This window comes from Panthera leo, chromosome D3 (assembly GCF_018350215.1).
Source record: "Panthera leo isolate Ple1 chromosome D3, P.leo_Ple1_pat1.1, whole genome shotgun sequence".
NCBI classification, from domain to species: domain Eukaryota; kingdom Metazoa; phylum Chordata; class Mammalia; order Carnivora; family Felidae; genus Panthera; species Panthera leo.
Genome location: NC_056690.1, coordinates 48,707,550 through 48,726,362, shown reverse-complemented (window position 1 = coordinate 48,726,362; position 18,813 = coordinate 48,707,550). Strand labels below are relative to the sequence as shown.

General features: G+C 39.8%; 1 protein-coding gene and 1 pseudogene across 2 annotated transcripts in view; one reads left to right on the top strand and one right to left on the bottom strand.

The window, feature by feature from the left end:
* Positions 1–18,813, bottom strand: part of PSMA8 (proteasome 20S subunit alpha 8) — a 63,141-nt gene that overhangs the window by 33,889 nt on the left and 10,439 nt on the right. For both annotated transcript variants that reach the window (XR_006195428.1, XM_042911163.1), the window contains exon 2: positions 14,764–14,890. Coding sequence is in view for 1 of the 2 variants with exons in the window: in XM_042911163.1 (XP_042767097.1) it covers positions 14,764–14,890 (127 nt within the window). In the remaining variant the exon portion in view is untranslated. The remainder of the gene's footprint in view (positions 1–14,763; positions 14,891–18,813) is intronic.
* LOC122203970 lies at positions 1,018–13,276 on the top strand (annotated as a pseudogene).

The window sequence follows — 18,813 nt, the reverse complement described above, 5'->3', positions numbered from 1 at the left end:
TTTTTTCAACCCCAGCTAGTATTCTTGTTATCGTGGTTCTAAATTCTAGTTCAGACATCTTGCTTTATCTGTGTTAAGCCCCTGGCTGTCATTTCTTCCTGTTCTTTCTTTTGGGGTGAATTCCTTCATTTTGCCATTTTAGAGGAAGAAAAAAATTAATAAAAAAATTAAATTAAAAAATTAAAAACAAAAAAAATCAAATAAAGGAAGCTAGATCATAGGTGTGCTTTGGTCTGCTTATTGAAAGAAGCTTGATACAATAGAGAAAAAAGGAAAATAAATGAAAAAAAGAAAAAAATTAAAAATTAAAAAACTTATAAAATAGAACGAAATAAAGAAAATGAAGTAGAGTAAAAAATTTAAAAAGTAGTGTAAAATATATATATATATATATATATATATCTTTCTGTATCCAAGAATGAGGAAGAAAGAAGAAAAAAGAAAACTAATATTTAAGCAAAAACAGAAGCAAAGAAAACGAACAAGACAATTGAACCAGCAAACAGAATGAAACCCAAATGAAATTACATCCTGTTTCCCCTACAACTGAAACTATGAAGCCTTCTATAGTCTGTATACTAAGCAGGTGACATGACCTGTACTGATCTTCTAGGGGATGTGCTTGGAGGGTGCAGTTGGGCAGGGCTTAGTGTAAAGGCTCCATGCTCCACTAGGTGGTGCTGCATAGCTTACTGGGTGGATCAGTGTTGTGTGGCCATGGTGTGTGCATGCCTGTGTGTGGGAGAGGCAGAGATGGCTTCACCCAACTCCCTAGTCTCTGGCACAGAAACTTCAGGCTCTCACCGACTCAGGATCAAACACCCCTCCTTTGTTTCAGGCCTCCATCCATTCCCTGCTTCTATTTTATCCATGTCCAAGTTGTCTGCCTGTCAGGTGGCACCTCCCTCCATAGTTTTCACTCAGATGGGGTTGTGTTTCAAAACACCACAGTTCAGACACTCCTGCAGCTTGGACCTGCACTGACTCTCTGCGGGAGGGTATCACTGAGCAGTGGCCATGTGCCAGTTTGCCCCAGAAAACTTCTGTACAATCACGTGGGAGCACAGGTTCAGAGTTTATGGCAAACCACATCACGCAGCTGGTGCCAGGCTTTACCTCATCCTGGCATCTTTGTTCCAGTGTCAGCAAAAATGGCTGCTCTCTGGGGTCTGCTGGGACCTTTGCCTGCGGGGAGGCCGTATGACCCCTACCAAATGCACTCTGAGCAGGAGAACTGCTTCTCCTCATGTGGCACATGGACCCTTCAGGCCACACTGCCTGTTTCTGGGGATTTGCCTTGCTTCCTCACCAGAGCACTGCCAGGCACTGACCTGCAAAACTTAAGATTCTGTGCTCCACTGTTTATAGAATTCTGGTGGTATTGAAACCCTCTCCTTTCCTCCTGTCAATGGTTTTGGGGAACAAATTTCTGGTTCAGTCCCCTGCAAGTGTTTTTATGCTCTCTCCTTCTCTCCAGCTACTTTTGGGAGAGTGCTTTTCTTGCATGATCCCAATGTGCTGTACTCTTCCCCTTTCTTTCTCTCCGCAAAAACAGCTCCCCAGCCTCTGCAGCTTTTCTCTCCCCCAGTTCACCTCTCTGCACTGCCACTGAGTTCTGTGGCTAAAGTTATGCAGATTGTGGTGTTAATCCTCAGAACAATCTCCTAGGTGTTCAAATTGGTTTGGTACTAATCTAGCTGTGTTTCAGAGATGAGACAAGTTCAGGGTCTTCATTCTTCTCTGCCATCTTAACCGCCTTCCCTGCAAACATTTCTATTAAAGACTTTTGGCATTTGACCCTCACATGACCGTTTCTTTCCCACTCTCTTAATACCATACTGCCCAGAAAATGCATTCACAAAATCTCTGAAACTGTCATTTCTCACATAACCATCAGTCTTTTGCAGTCACAAACTCATGTTCCACTTCCCCGCCATTTCAAATTGTGTTTCTACAAACCTAGATGAATTATCAGTCCCTGAAGATAGATAATAGTAGTCAACAATGAAGAACCTGTCACAATATGCCACTAAGAATCACCCTAACCCTCATGGGTAGGGTGCAAATTTTAATCAGATAGTTAAGGGAAAAACCAATTCTTTTCTCTTGTAAATGTTATATGAGAGAGGTGGCTGGTTGGCTTAGTCGGTAGAGCATGTGACTCTGGATCTTGGGGTGGTGAGATCAAGCCCCACATTGGGAATAGAGCTTATTTTTAAAAATGTTAAAAACCTATAAAGGAACTTCTCTATTGGGTTTTCACATACATGTCATAGAGTGTTCTCCATTAAAAAAAAAAAAAAGATGAGGGGCACCTAGCTGGCTCAATCAGTAGAGCATGCAACTCTTGATTTTGGGGTCATGAGTTCAAGCCCCATGTTGGGGGTAGAGTTCACTTAAAAAGTTAAAACATGTTTTATAAAATTTGTTATATAAGAGAAAGAAATGGGAGGAGATTGACTTGCCTATTCTATGGATTAAAAGCTTTGTTCAATCACAAAATGTGATGAGAGAGGAGATTTCTATGTTATTTCCCCTTTACAATGTAAATATGATCCAAAACCATAGAAACATAGAAGTATATTTAGGAAGCAGTGACATAACTGACACAAGAAAAAAATTAGTAATAAATTGGCCAAACCATATGAGTAATACAGTTATTTAACGTAGGAAACAGAAGTTACACTAATCAATACTAAATGGCTAAGAAAAAGAGAACACATTTTACTTAAAGATACAACTGAAAATTGCAATTTCACATTCTATGGGGTACCTTTTAGTTTGCTGATTGTTTCTTTCACTGTGCAGAAGCTTTTTATTTTGATAAAGTCCCAATAGTTTATTTTTGTTTTTGTCTCCCTTGCCTCAGGAGACTTATCTAAAAAGAAGTTGCTAAGGCTGATGTCAAAGAAATTACTATGCTCTCTTCTAGGAGAGTTATGATTTCATGTCTCACAGTTAGGTCTTTAATCCCTTTTGAATTTACCTTCGTGTAGGGTATAAGAAAGTGGTCCAGTTTCAGTCTTTTGCATGTTGCTATCTAGTTTTTCCAACACCACTTGTTGAGACTGTCTTTTCCATTGGATATTCCTTCCTGCTTTGTAAAAGACTGAACATATATTTGTGGGTTCATTTCTGGGTTTTCTATTCTGTTCCATTGACCTATGTGTCTATGTTTGTGCCAGTACCATACTATTTTGATCACTACAGATTTGTAATATAACTTGAAGTCTGGAATTGTGATGCCTCTGGCTTTGCTTTTCTTTTTGAAGGCTGCTTTGGCTATTCGGAGTCTTTTGTGGTTCCATACAAATTTTAAAATTGTTTGTTCTAGATTCTGTGAAAAATGCTGTTGGTATTTTGATAGGGATAGCATTAAATGTGTAGATTGTAGAATTGACATTGTAACAATATTTGTTCTCCTTATGGAATGGGAGAAGATATGCCATATCTGATAAAGGGTTAGTATCTAAAATATGTAAAGAACTTCTAAAACAACACCCTAAAACCGAACAATTCAATTTAAAAATGGGCAGAAGACATAGACATCTTTTCAAAAAAGACATACAGATAACCAACAGACACATGAAAGGATGTGCAACATCACTCATCATTAGGGAAATACTATAATGAGGTATCACCTCACACCTGTCAGAATGGCTAAAATCAACACCAGAAGCAACAACAGGTGTTGGCCAGGATGTGTAGAAAAAGGAACTCTCTTGCACTGTTAGCCGAAATGCAAACTAGTGCAGCCACTCTAGAAAACAGTATGGCAGTTCCTCAAAAAGTTAAAAATACCACCACTCTGCAATCCAGCAATCACACTACTAGGTATTTACCCAAAGAATACAAAAATACTAATTCAAAGGGATACATGCACCTCGATGTTTATAGCAGCATTATCTAGAATAGCCAAATTATGGAAACAGCCCAAGTGTCACTGACTGAAGAATGTATAAAGAAGATGTTGGGGTGGGGGGCGGGGAGTGCCTTGGTGGCTCAGTCGACTCATCCAACATCAGCTCAGGTCATGATCTCATGGTTCATGAGTTTGAGCCCCTTGTCAGGCTCTGTGCTGACAGCTCAGAGCCTGGAGCCTGCTTTGGATTCTGTGTCTCACTCTCTCTCTCCCCCTCCCCCACTCACACTTTCTATTTCTCAAAAAGAAACAGTAAAAAAGTTTTCAAAAAGATGTGTATACACACACACACACACACACACCAGAATACAACTCAGCCATAAAAAGAACACAATCTTGCCATTTGCAACACCATGTATAGAGCTAGAGATAGCTGCTAAGTGAAATAAATCAGTCAGAGAAAGACAAATACCCTGATTTCACTTATATGTGGAATTTAAGAAACGAAACAAATGAGCAAAGGGAGAAAAAAAGAGCAAACCAAGAAACAGACTCTTAATTATAGGGATCAAACTGATGGTTACCAGAGGAAAGGTGGGGGGGTATAAGTTAAATAGGTGATGGGAATTAAGGAGTGCACTTGTGATGATCACTGGGTGATCAGGAAGTGTTGACTCACTGTACTGTACACCCGAAACTAATATTACACTGTATGTTAATGGACCAGAATTTTTTATTTTTATCTTTTATTTTAGAGAGAGAGTATGTGAGTGGGGGAGGGGGCAGAGGGAGAGAATCTTAAGCCGGCCCCATGCTCAGTGAGGAGCCCAATGGCGTGCTCGATCCCACGACTCTGAGATCATGGCCTGAACCGAAATCAAGAGTTGGACACTCAACCGACTGAGCTACCCAGGTGCCCCTACTAATTGGAATTTAAATAAACACTTAAAAAAAAAAGAAAACTACAATTTTACTGTCTCTATAAATAAGCAATCTATAGAAGAAATAAGTCCTCTGTCTAGTGCTTTTAAATTCACACCACAACTTTATCTTGAAGATACTGTCACACTGTAAAATTTCTACTTTTAAATGGAATTCTACATGGTACATGAATTATTTTTTCAAAGTCTGTGATTTTTTTCCTAAAGGCTATTTTCTAAACATTAAAAGTACAATGTAATAACAATACTGACAAAAGAATGTGATTTTTTTTCAAGATGGAACTATTTTTTTCTGATATGTACTCAACACAACATATTCCAACAGCAGGAATAAAAGCTACCATACAAATTATATGTATTATTCAGTAACCCACTATTTCTTTCTTTTTTTTTTTTTTTAATTTTTTTTTCAATGTTTTTTATTTATTTTTGGGACAGAGAGAGACAGAGCATGAACGGGGAAGGGGCAGAGAGAGAGGGAGACACAGAATCGGAAACAGGCTCCAGGCTCCGAGCCATTAGCCCAGAGCCCGACGCGGGGCTCGAACTCACGGACCGCGAGATCATGACCTGGCTGAAGTCGGACGCTTAACCGACTGCGCCACCCAGGCGCCCCAGTAACCCACTATTTCTAATATATATTATGAATACTTCTCATGTCAATATGGACAGATCCTATGGCCTCCTTTTTTAACTGCTACTAAATAATAAGAATGATAACACGGTAGTAGTAGTAATTGTAGTGTAATAGTAATAATATATGCCAGACTTTGTTCTAAATGTTTTTTATGTATTAATTCATTTAATTCTTGTAAAAAAATCAGTAAGGTACACACTATCCTTAACCTCACGTTAAAGAAGACTAAACGGAGGCAAGCAGCAATAGTTAAGTACCTTGCCCACAATTATAGATGTAGTGGGCAGTGGAGTTTGGCTAAGAATCCAGTTGGTATGGTTCCGGAGCCTGTACTTTTAAGCAACTCCTTGGATATGCAATGGCTAATTATACTACTTCCCAATAACAGACATTTAGGTATTTTCCGACTACAAAGGTCAATTAACATGAGGGGGAGAATATTACTAAATGCTTATTTTACTCTGCTAAAAAGTCAAATTCATATTAAAATTATTTTTATATTATAGTCAGAAAATTATGCATATCAGAAGTTAAAGCATTCCATATCTTTTATACTAAGATGATTTCTTTTTAAATTTTTTTTCTTTTATTGAAGTAAATTATATATCATAAAATTTACCATTTTAACCATTTCTAAGCTTACAGTTCAGTGGAGGAGTTAAGAATATTTGCAGTGTTTGGGGTGCCTGGGTGGCTCAGTCGGTTAAGCGTCCGACTTTGGCTCAGGTCATGATCTCACAGTTCATGAGTTCGAGCCCCGCATCGGGCTCTGTGCTGACAGCTCAGAGCCTGGAGCCTGCTTCGGATTCTGTGTCTCCCTCTCTCTGCTCCTCCCCCGCTCATGCTGTCTCTCTTTCTCCTAAAATAAATAAATAACATTAAAAACAATTTAAAAAAAAAAAGGGGGGCGCCTGGGTGGCTGAGTCGGTTGAGTGTCCAACTTCAGCTCAGGTCATGATCTCATGCTCCGTGAGTTCGAGCCCCGCACTGGGCTCTGTGCTGACAGCTCAGAGTCTGGAGCCCGCCTCAGATTCTGTGTCTCCCCCTCTCTCTGCCCCTCCCCTGCTCATGCTCTGTCTCTGTCTCAAAAATAAATTAAAAATTTTTTTAAAAAAAAGAGTATTTTCAGTGTTTGGGAAATCATCACCACCCATCTCTGGGAATTTTTATCTTCTCAAACTGAAACTCTGACCCCATGAAATAACCCCCCATTTCCCCTCCCCAACAGACCCTGGCAACCACCATTCTATTCTCTGTGTCTATGAATTTGACAAGTAGTATTCTCATATAAATGGAACCATATAGTAATTAGCCTATTATGACTGCTTATTTCACTTACTATAAGGTCTTCAAGATTTCTCCACGTAGTAGTATGTTTCAGAATTTCTTTCTTTTTTTAGGGCTGAATTATATTCCACTGTATACATATAGCACATTATGTTTACCCATTCATCCATTGATGGACACTTGGGTTGTTTACATCTTTTAGCTACTGTGATTAATACTGTTATGAATATGGGTATACAAATATCTCTTTGAGTCACTGCTCTCAGTTCTTTTAGATATATACCCAGAAGTGGAATGGTTGGATCACACGGTAATTCAATATTTACTTTTTTATGAATTCGCCATATTGTTTTCAATAGTGACTACACCATTTTACATTCTCACCAACAGTGCACAAGGGAATTCTCCACATTCTTGTTATTTCTTTATTTATTTCTTATAATACCCATCCTAATGGATGTGAAGTGGTGATTCATTGTGGTTTTGATTTTCATTTTCTCTAATGATTAGTCATGTTGAGCATTTTTTCATGTGTTTTTTGGCCATTTGTATCTCTTCTTTGGAGACATATCTTTTAAGTCTTTGCTTATTTTTGAATTGGGGTGTCTGCTTCTTTGTTGTTGTGTTCTAAGTATTCTTTATATATTCTGGTTATCAATCCTTTCAGACATATAATTTTGCAAATATTTTCTCCCATTTCATAGACTGCCTTTTCACTGTCGACTTTGTCCTTTGATGCATTACAAGTTTTGATTATGAGGTAGTCCAATTTACATTTTTTTAATCCAAAAAATCACTGTCAAATCAAATTTCACAAAACTTTTCTCCTATGTATTCCTCTGAGTTTTAAAGCATTAGGTTTTATGTGTAGTTAATTCATTTAAAAAATTTTTATTTTTAGTGTTTATTTATTTTTGAGACAGAGAGAGACACAGCATGAGCGGGGAAGGGGCAGAGAGAGAGAGAGGGAGACACAGAATCCGATGCAGGCTCCAGGCTCTGAGATGTCAGTACAGAGCCAGACATGGGGTGCGAACTCACGGAACACGAGATCATGACCTGAGCCAAGTTGGGCGCTTAACTGACTGAGCCATCCAAGTACCCCATTAGTTAATTCATTTTGAGTTAATTTTTGCATATAATGTTAGCTAAGGTTTTATTCTTTAACATTTAGATATTCAGTTTCCCCAGCACCATTTGTTGAAAAGACTATCTTTTCCCCATTAAATACTCTTGACAATCTTGTCAAAAATCATTTGGCCATGTATATGAGGATTATTTCTGGGCTGCCCATTATATTCTATTGTTCTGTATGTCCATATGTTTTTTGTTTTAGGTTTATTTATTTGGGGGGGGAGGGGGAGAGAGAGAGAGATTGCTCTCAGAGAGAGAGAGAGAGGCTCTCAGAGAGAACCTTGAGATTATGACCTGAGCTGAAATCAAGAGTCAGCCGCTTAAAGCACTGAGTCATCCAGGAGCCCATATATGTCCATCTTTATGTTAGCACTGCAGTGGTTTGACAAGTTTTGAAATCAGGAAGCATGAGTTGTCCAGATTTGCAATTTTCCAAGACTGTTTCAAGGTTCCATATGAATTTTAATTTTTTCTGTTTCTGAAAAAAACTCATTGGAAATTTGACAGGGATATACCGAATCATTGCTTTTGGGTAGTACTGATATCTTAACAATATTAATCTTCTAATCCATGATCAGGGGATGTCTTTCCATTTATTTGTGTCTTCTTAAATTTCTTTCAGTAATGTTTTATAGTTTTCAACGTACAAGTCTTTTGCCTCCTTAGTTAAATTTCTAAGTATTTTATTATTTTTGATACCATTGTAAATAGAATTATTTCTCATAATTTTCCTTTTCAGATTGTTGTCAGTATATAGATAAGCAACTAATTTTTGTGTGTGTTGACATTGTTTCCTGCAACGTTTTTCAATTCATTTATTTCAATTTCAATTTCATTTATTACCTCTGACAATGTTGTGTGTGTTTTTTTTAATCCTTAGGATTTTCTATATACAAGATCACGTCATCCATAAACAAAGCTAATTTTATTCCTTTCCAATTTAGATGCCTTTTTTTTTTCTTGCCTAATTGCTCACACTAGGACTTTCCTTATTATGTTAAATAGAAGTGGCAAAAGCAGACATCCTTGACTTATTCCTGATCTTAGAGGAAAAACTTTCAGTCTTTCGTAACTGGGTATGATGTTTGCTGTGAGTTTTTCATAAATGGCTTTTGTTATGTTGAGGTCTTTTCCTTCTATTCCTAGTTTGTTGAGTGTTTTCATCATGAAAGGGTATGAAATTCTGTCAAATGCTTTTTCAGAATCGATTGAAATGATCATGCTGTTTTTCTCTTCATTTTGTTGATGTGGTATAGTACGTTGATTGATTTTCAAGTGTTGAACTATCCTGGCACTCCAGGAATAAAGGCCGCTTGGTTACAACACATAAATCCTTTAATTTGCTGAATTTGGTTTGCTAGTATTTTGGTGAGGATTTTTACATCAATATTTATACGTGTAGTTTTCTTTTCTGGTAGTGTCTTTGTCTGGTTTTGGTATCATGGTAAGGCTGGCCTCATAGAATATTGAGTTTGGAAGTGTTCTTTCTTCAATTTTTTGGAAGAGTTTGAGAGTGACTGGTATTAATTCTTTTTTAAATGTTTGGTAGAATTCACCAGGGAAACCATCAGGTCATGTTTTTTGTTGTTTGTGTTTGTTTCTTTTAATTGGGTTTTTGATCACTGGTTGACTCTTACTATATATCTGTTGAGATTTTCTATTTCATCTTGAGTAACTTCAGGTAATTTGTATGTTTCAAGAAATGCGTCAATTTCTTCTAGATTATCTCATTTGTTGGTATATGATTGCTCATAGTACTCTCTGATAATCCTTTTTATTTCTGTAAAATTATTAGTAATGTTCCCTTTTTCATTTCTACTTTTAATTAGGTCTTCTTTTATTCTTAGTCTACCTAGTTAATGGTTTGTCAATAGTATTGATCTTTTCAAAGAACCAAGTATTGGGTTTTTTGATTTTTCTCTCTTGCTTTCCTATTCTCTGTTTTATATACCTTTTTTTCTTATAATCTTTTATTTTCCCTATCTTCCTTTATTATTTCCTTCCTGGTGGTAGCCTTAGGGTTAGTTCTTCTTTTTCTAGTTCTTAAGGTGTAAGAATAGGCTACTGAATTGAAATCTTTTTTTTTTAAAGTAAATGGTTATAGCCACACATTTTCCTCTTAGCACTGCTTTTGTTGCATTCCATAAGTCTGACATGTTGTGTTTTCATTTTCATTTGTCTCAAGATATTTTCTGATTTCTCTTGTGATTTCTTCTTTGGTCAATGGATTTTTTAGGAGTACAGTTGACCCTTGAACAATGTGAGCATTGGGGCACTAACTGACCCCCCCAAGCGAAATCTGCACATAACTTTTGACTCCTCAAAAAACTTAACTAATAGCCTACTGTTGCCTGAAAGCCTTATTGATAACATAGTCAATTAACATATATTTTGTATGTTATACGTATTATATGCTGTATTATTAAAACACAGTAAGCTAGAGAAAAAAGGTTATTAAGAAAATCATAAGGAAAATACATTTACAATGCTGTATGTAAAAAAATCTACATATATGTGGACCTATGTAGTTCAAACTTGTGTCATTCAAGGGTCAACTGTAGTGTTTAATTCCCACACATCTGTGGAATTTTTCATCTTTCCTTCTGTTGATTTCTAGTTTTATTTCATTTTGATTGGAAATGATACTTTGTATTATTTCGATCTTTCAAAAAATTATAAAATTTGTTTTGTGGCAAGGTGGCTGTTTTTAAAGGTGTTTGTTATTCTTTTTAAATTTTTATTTATTTTGAGAGAGAGAGAGAACGATCACATACGTGAGGGAGGGGTAGAAAGAGGGAGAGAGAGAATCCCAAGCAGGTTCTGCCATGTGAAGCTGGATCCCATGAACCTCAAGATCATGACCTGAGCCAAAATCAAGAGTTGGAAGCTTAACCGACTGAGCCACCCAGGTGCCCCAAGATGATTACTTTTTTAAGACAGAAAGATAAAGGCTATTTTTTTGCTTAATAATCAATATAAAATCCTGGTTTGAAAAAGCATCATTAGAAAATGGGTGCATGTGACCGTGTGCCTGTGTCCGAGTGGTAGGCAGCTGTTGCCTGCCCAGGCGCAACCTGCCCATATGCAACACTGGGGCCATGGGGAGGCCTGGCGGCCCTGGAGGAAAAAACGTCCTGCTGTCTGCAGACGGCCAGGCCCCAGAAGACACCACTAGCCCTTCCTCAGAGAGAAGGGGTCCAGACAGCTGCTGTGATGTCCATCCTGTTTCCCAACCTGAAGGGCGGCTGCTTCGAGCACCTCTGTACCAGAGACTCCTCTACCCTGCCCGGTGTTGCTGCAGTCCCACCTCAGTTCCAACTCCCACGTTGTCATGGAAGCCCAAGGTGCAGGCGGCTGAGGATATGTTCCCCAATGACTGAAACCCACTGCCTGTAGAGTTCCTGGACCTGAGGGTACCACAGGCTGGCAGGGGGGCTCCAGCCCAAAGGTGCGTGGCCATGGCAGGGCCTCAGAGCTGGAGGACGTGGGCCCACAAGCTGCCTGAAGAGTTAGATCAAGACCCCAGGACTCAGACCTCCAGGGAAGCCTGGCCTCACTGGAGGAGCTGTTCTCGAACATGGCAGTCCCAAGCCCGAAGACTCTGGCTCCAGTGGTGGATACCCACACCTTGTTCCAGTTCACCTCTGTGGCCTCACAGACCTACATCAATAGCTTAGATCACTCAGTGCAGGAGAAGGAGGAACAGGCCCTGGAGCAAGGGCAAGAGGAGCTGCTTCTGCACAACTGTCCCGACCTTGACTCCCTGGTCTTGATGAAGATGAACTGCCTGCCACACTTGGGCACAGGATGCTGGTGGAGAGATTTTTCACATCACTGCAGGTCATTCCACCAGCACATCCTGGACAGACTGTTTCTACCCAGCTGTCCCCCCTGTGTTGCATCCTGGATTGTTTACACCTGAAGTCACACAGCCACCTGGAAGGGCTGTTCCTCACTGCCCGTCGGCCCAGCAGCTCTCCTTCCTGTACGGCCTCTACCTGCACACCCCTGACTACCTGGTGCTCCTGCTCCAGTGGCTCTTCCAGCTGCTGACACAGTCTCCAGAAACTTCTTCAGGAGTCTTTGGCCTCCTATGGGATCTCAACATGGACGGGCTCTTCCATCAGTCTGATGGAGACAAGCACTGGTGGTGCCCCTTTGCTGCAAGAGGTCATGAAGGCATTTCACATCCTGGGAGCCCGCAACCCTGCTCTGGGCCTGCAGGGGCCCTGTTGGCACAGTGGGAGAGTGCTTAAAAATGACAGTGGCCATGGGGCACCTGGGTGGCTCAGTCAGTCAAACATCTGACTCTTGACCTCGGCTCAGATCATGATCTCATTAACTGTGAGATTAAGCCCTGCGTTGGGCTCTGTGCTGACAGCATGGACCCTGCTTGGGAGTTTCTCTCTTACTCTCTGCCCTTCCCCTGCTCTCTCTCTCTCTCTCTCAAAATAAAATAATAAAGTTTTTAAAAAACCACTAAAAAACAGTAACAGTAGCCTGAACTGAAGTGAGCAGCAGGACACTCCCCCAGAGACTGCCTTGGACATCAGCCCGAGCTACATCCATAAGTTCCTGACACTGTGTGCCCCGGCCCAGCCAGGGACCTCTTGGGCCTGATGGAGCCGCTGTGCTGAGTCAGCCTGGACGTGGGGCTCCACCTGCTGCCCAAGCCTGATCGCCATCAGTCTCTGCTTTCTGCTGCTCGAGAACTTCCAGGGGTGGACAGGGAAGCTCCAGCAGCTGTGCTGCACCCCAAGCAAGGTGTCAGAGTACCGCCACAATCTGCTGGTACTTGCATAGTTCTTTCTGACCTCCCAGACTAGGCAGCTTCAAAGCCAGCTCAGCCTTGTGGTTGTTGCACGGATGCTGGACCAGCAAGAGACACTACTCCCTCTCTGGCAAGAGAAGGCCCAGCTGTCTTTGCTCAGCCAGCTCCTGAGCCTCATGAGGCCATCATCCCTCAGGCAGTACCTGGGCTCTGAGACCTTGCCACCGTGCCAGGAGCAATAGCGAAAGGCCAGCACCAAACAAGATCATAACGTTTACTCCCTGTGTCCCATTCTTCTGACACTCGTTGGGGTGGTGGTCAGCTGCAGGACATTACTCCAGACCAATGGGGAGGGCTGCAGCAGCCGTGCATGCAGTTGGACCGCCCCTCAGCAACCATACCCAGGAGGGCCCCCAGGCCATGTACCCGACCAGACTCAAGGACCTAGCTGCCCAGACCTATATCTGCTGGAAGGTGCTGCTGGCCCCACTGCTGGCCACAGGCCCAGTACTTCAGCCCCTGGAAAGACTAAAGGAGCAGGGCAGGGATGGCCCCAGGCTCTAGGCTCTGGCAGGAAGTGAACAGGGCTCAGGGAACAGAAGGAAGTGAAGAACGGAGGCCAGAGGAAGACCACTGTGATGAAGTAAGAGCCTGCCTCCACACTGCCCCTGACCCCCACCAGGCAACGATGCAGCCCGGCCCTGCCTGGCCCACCCCCTGCTCTCCTTCCCTCCCAGCCACTTCCTCTGCCCCATGGCCTTTGTCTCCACACTCCAGTTTCCTTGGGCTTCCTGGGACCTCCTCACCCTCCTTCCTCTCTCTGTCACTAACGTGAACTTTCTTTGTGCACATTAAAGTCTTATTTCAAACAAAAAAAGAAAGAAAGTAAAAAAGAAAATGGGTGCGTGCACAAGCACACATGACAAGAAAAACGTCTCGTTTGCTATACGGAGGCAAATAAGCACAGGAAAATTATGTTCAACATCATTAGCCATGAGTCAAATGCACATTAAACCCACAATGATATATCACGACACACTCATAAAAATATCTAAAATTTAAAGAAGTAACAACACCAAAGGTTGCTGAGGATGCAGAGAAAATGAATCATTCATATACTGCTAGTAGGAATGTAAAATAGTTCAACCGCTCTGGAAAACGATTTGTCTGTTTTTTATAAAACTAAGCATGCATTACCATATGACCCAGCAATTGTACTCTTGACCATTTACTGCAAAAAAGGAAAACCTATGTTCACACAAAAACCTGAACACAAATGTTCACCAGCTTTCTCTGTAACAGGCAAAAACGAGAAATAATCCAAATGTCCTTCGATCAGTGAGTTGTTAACAAAGTGTGGTAGATCCATATCATGGGACACTATTCAGCAATAAAAAGCAAGTGACTATTGACATATGCAACAACTTGGATGAACTGTAGGGGAATTATGCTGAACGAGAAAAGCCAAGATTAAATGATTATATATCACAGGATTCTATTCATATAACATTCTCAAAATGACAAAATTATAGAGATGGAGAAGAGAGAGGATTATTGTTGCCAGAGGTTAGAGATGAGGAGGATTAGCATGAAGTGGTCTTGTGTTAATGAAGAGTTGTGTATCTTGATTGCAGTGATGGTTACATGAACTTACACACATGATACATCTAATAAAACTACAAAACACACACACATACACATGCAAATGAGTGCAAGTAAAACTGTTTAAATAAACTCTGTGGCTTGTAACAATCTCAATTTATCAGTTTTTGAAGATGTTACTATTGGGGGAAACTCAGTAAAGGAAACTTCCTTGTGTTTTTTTTACGACTTCCTATCTATAATTTAAAAATAAAAAGTTTAAAAAGAAAACAGTCACCTAAAGTCATAATTAGGATACTATAATATGTATTGTTTAACTTTTATGTTTGATCAAAGCTAACTATTAGAAATCCATGTTTATAGAAGTGTAATTTTCCAGAAAAGGTAGGGTATGCTGTTTGTGTCAAAGTAAGAAATGGGGCATATCTCTATATGTTGTGTAAATATAGCATGACAGCTGTAGGGGGGGCCCGACTGTGTTACCCTACTACACGAAGATACTCTATCGCTACTGTAGGTCCATAAGTACCTGCAAAAGCCATGCAAACGTGGTCATCAAGGGCACAAATTTTCCTCACAGTTCTTTCATCTTGAAGCTTGGCAACAGATTTCTTTTCTACTCCAAGCACAACTATATCAGTACCTCGGATTCCAACCTATCAAGTGATTAAAAAATATAATTAGTTGTTAGTTTTGACATTAAAATGAAGTTATCCTACCACATGACTTGTAGGAAAAGTCTTTTTCTTTTTTTTTTTAATGTTTATTTTTGAGAGAGAGTGCACGAGCAGGGGAGGGGCAGAGACACAGGGAGACAGAGGATCAGAAGAGGGCTCTGTATTGATAACAGAGATGTGGGGCTCGAACCCACAAACTGCAAGATTATGACCTGAGTTGAAGATGGACGCTTAACCGACTGAGCCACTCAGGCGCCCCGGAAAAGGCTTTCTCTTAACCATTCAATAAAAATGAGAAAAGTTGACTTCTGAGAAAACAGCTGCATAGGTACAGGATTACTCCATTCTCCAAACCCAAAAGTACAGAAGACAAACAGGTCGAGATTGGAAGAATATACCACCAATGCTATAACTACACGAGTGTCCTAAACTCACGCAATACACCTGAAGAAGTGCTAAGCAGATATAGAACAATTTTAACCAAAATGAAAGAAAATGCTGGGAATCCATGTGGATTCCTTGTAGAGTGGGCAATACCAGTAGTGGAGTAGAAGTAGTTTAGAAAATTAAGTAGATAAAATTCTGAAAGCTCTCCCATGTATCTCACAATTTGGAGAGATAATGCTTGGGGAACATAAGCAGCCAAGAGAAAGACCAAATGCCTTCACTCTAGTTCACTGATCAACAAAACCTCAATTCTAACATGAATTCAACAAGAAGAATCCCATTGTTCCTCTCTCCACCTCTTCCCTTGAGAGTGAAGTGGGAAAAAGTCTAAAGAATAATGTGTAAGGATAGTAGTTCTCAAACTGGGTCTTCTGTGGAAACATGCCCATATTCTCAGGGGCTCAAGAGTAATCTATAAGAAGTTTAATTTTGTATTACAATGGTAACCTAAATATTTTGAGAATTGGTATTTGTGTTTATGATTGCCTTGTGGCCAAGGGTGATATTAGTACTAACTATGCAAATAGGTGTGCTCTCAATTAGTATCATTGAAACAGAAATATAGAATAGGTTAAATACAGAACTAGACCTGAGATTACATCTTTCAATTAAATAAAACTTAAGACAATTTAGCAAGGCTTTTGCTCTTCTTGTTCCCTCACTTCATTCCAGTCTGTCAATTTATCTAACAGGCCTCTCCCTAATCATGCTATCTAAAACAACAACCCTCCCTCTACATCCCACCCTCATCTAACAGACTCAGGTTGAACTTTATATCTTATAGGGAAAAGCCATGGGACTTTCTAACAATGTAACATAAATTATGGCTCAAGAAAATCTCAATATTTCCCCCAAATTTTAATAAATTAATTGATCACCACATATGATAATTTTTATAATTCTCACCTAAACAATTCTGACTTAAAGCATTTAAAACTTCCAACACAAACTAGAAAATGTTTACAATGAAAATCCTAATATCAAAGTCTTTTGGATGAGGGTAAAATTATTCTCAGAAGAAAATTCCTAATCTCATTGTAAAATAATTAATAAGTTACTCAAGAAGTTAAAAAAGGAATACAAATATTTAAGCGAAGCTTAATGGGAAAAATAAGAAAAAAAGCAGAAATTAATGATTAGGGAGAAAACAATATAATTGACAAGTAATACCAAGAGATAGCTTTTAAAGGAATAATTAAGAGATATCTCAGTTAATCTAGCCAAGAGGAACAAAGCGTAAAAAATATATACAAGTGTGAAAAAGCAAGAATTTAAAAATTATAACCCTAAGTTAATCAACATGAAAACCTTAGTGAAAAGGATGACAGACTAGAAAAATTAAAAAACTGCCCATACTGACTCAAGAAAATAATAGACAACACAGTCTCTAACAAACATGGGATAATTTCAAAAACAAGTGTTATGCCTAGAAGGTTCATGGATGAATTTTTCCTAATCTGCTGTTATGGGTAATTCCTGTGTTATTTAAATTATTCCATGGCACAGATCAAAATAAAAATGTTCCTGACTCTTTTTTTGGAAAGCTACATAACAATGTTAAAATCTGGCAAGTATAACATTTTCTAAATAAAGAAAGGTACCAGTGATTTTCATTTAGGAAAGCTGATGTTAAAAATTCTAAACAAGGGGTGCCTGGGTGGCTCAGTTGGTTTAGCATCCTACTTTGGCTCAGGTCATGATCTCGCAGTCGTTGAGTTTGAGCCCCGCGTCAGGCTCTGTGCTGACAGCTCAGAGCCCGGAGCCTGCTTCGGATTCTGTGTCTCCCTCTCTCTCTCTGCCCCTCCCCTCACTCATGCTCTGTCTGTCTGTCTGTCTCTCTCGCTCTCTCTCTCTCTGTCAAAAATAAATAAAACATTAAATTTTTAAAAAAAAATTCTAAACAAGATTTTCACAAATGGAATCTACAAACACAGAAAAATAGTACCATACTATAAACAATTATGGTTCATTCCAGGAATTTTAGGAGTTTCAATGAAAGCAAATCTTTTAATATAAATGTTACAGGGGAGAATGAAGATCTGGTTTTTTTGCCCTTCTGATAACAAGAGCTCTTCAATTGTTCTTGGAAAAATAAGGAGTCTTTAGGTGGAGCTGTAATGCAACCCAGTAAATCCTTACAGTTTTACTTAAAGTGTTTGGAAGACAGGATAATTCTTTACCTATAGCTAGGAGCCTGGAGCCTAGGACTATTTAGGAGCTACTCTTAGGGAGGTCATGTCTGAGGGTGAAAGTAATATAAAGAGCAAGTAAGAGATGGACACAGAGACGGAAGAGAGGAGGAAAAGAAGGAAAAAGAAACAGAGACACACCAGTTCTAGGGCTATAAGAAGACTGTAGTAGCCATGTAATTGAGCCTGAAAGGAAGGTTTACCCCTGCTCCCTTTGGGTACTTGATTCAGTACAGTTGACCCTTGAACAATGCAGGGGTTAGGGGTGCCAACCCTACCACCTCATGCAGTTGAAAATCCATGTGTAACTTTTGACTTCCCCCAAATTTAACTACTAATTGCCTATTGTTAACTGGCAGCCTTACTGATAATATAAACAGTTGATTAACACACATTTTGCATGTTATATGTGTCATATGCTCTATTCTTACGATAAAGTAAGCCAGAGAAAAGAAAACATTAAGCAAATCGTAAGGAATGGGGCCCCTGAGTGGCTCAGCTGGTTGAGCGTCCTACTTCAACTCAGGTCATGATCTCGAGGTTGGTGAGTTCAAACACTGCACCAGGCACGCTGCTGTCAGCACAGAGTCTGCTTTGGATCCTCTGCCCCCCTCTTTTTCTCTCCCCCTGCCCCGCTGGTGCTCCCTCTCTCTCTCTCTCAAAAATAAATAAACATTAAAAAAATTGTAAGTAAGAGATATACATTTACAGTACTGTAAAAAGTTCAAGTGGACCCATGCTGTTCAAATCCATCCTAATTTTTTGCTTAAATCAGTTTGAGCTGGATTTCTTTTATTTAAAAACAATTTTTTTTAAATATTTATTTATTTTTGAAAGAGAGAGAAAGCGGGGAGGGGGGTTGGCAAAGAGAGAGGGAGACAGAATCCAAAGCAGGGTCCAGGCTCTGAGCTGTCAGCACAGAGCCCAATGCAGGGCTGCAACTCACGAACGATGAGATCATGACCTGAACCAAAGTCAGATGCTCGGTGGACTGAGCCACCCAGGTGCCCCGAGTTGGGTTTCTCATGCTTGCAACTGAAAGAGTCCTAACTAAAACAATTAAATAGTATAAACGATAAAAGCTACAAAACATTTGATAAAATTCAATATCCATACCTAGTTTAAAAACAACACTAGAAAAGCAGGAAGACTATCTGTGAAGACTATTTCATAACTTGTTAAAAAAGCATCACAAACTGGCAGCCAGAGTCATGTGAGGAAATGAGTCACCATCCATTCCACTGTTCAAGCCAAAACCCCAGTTGT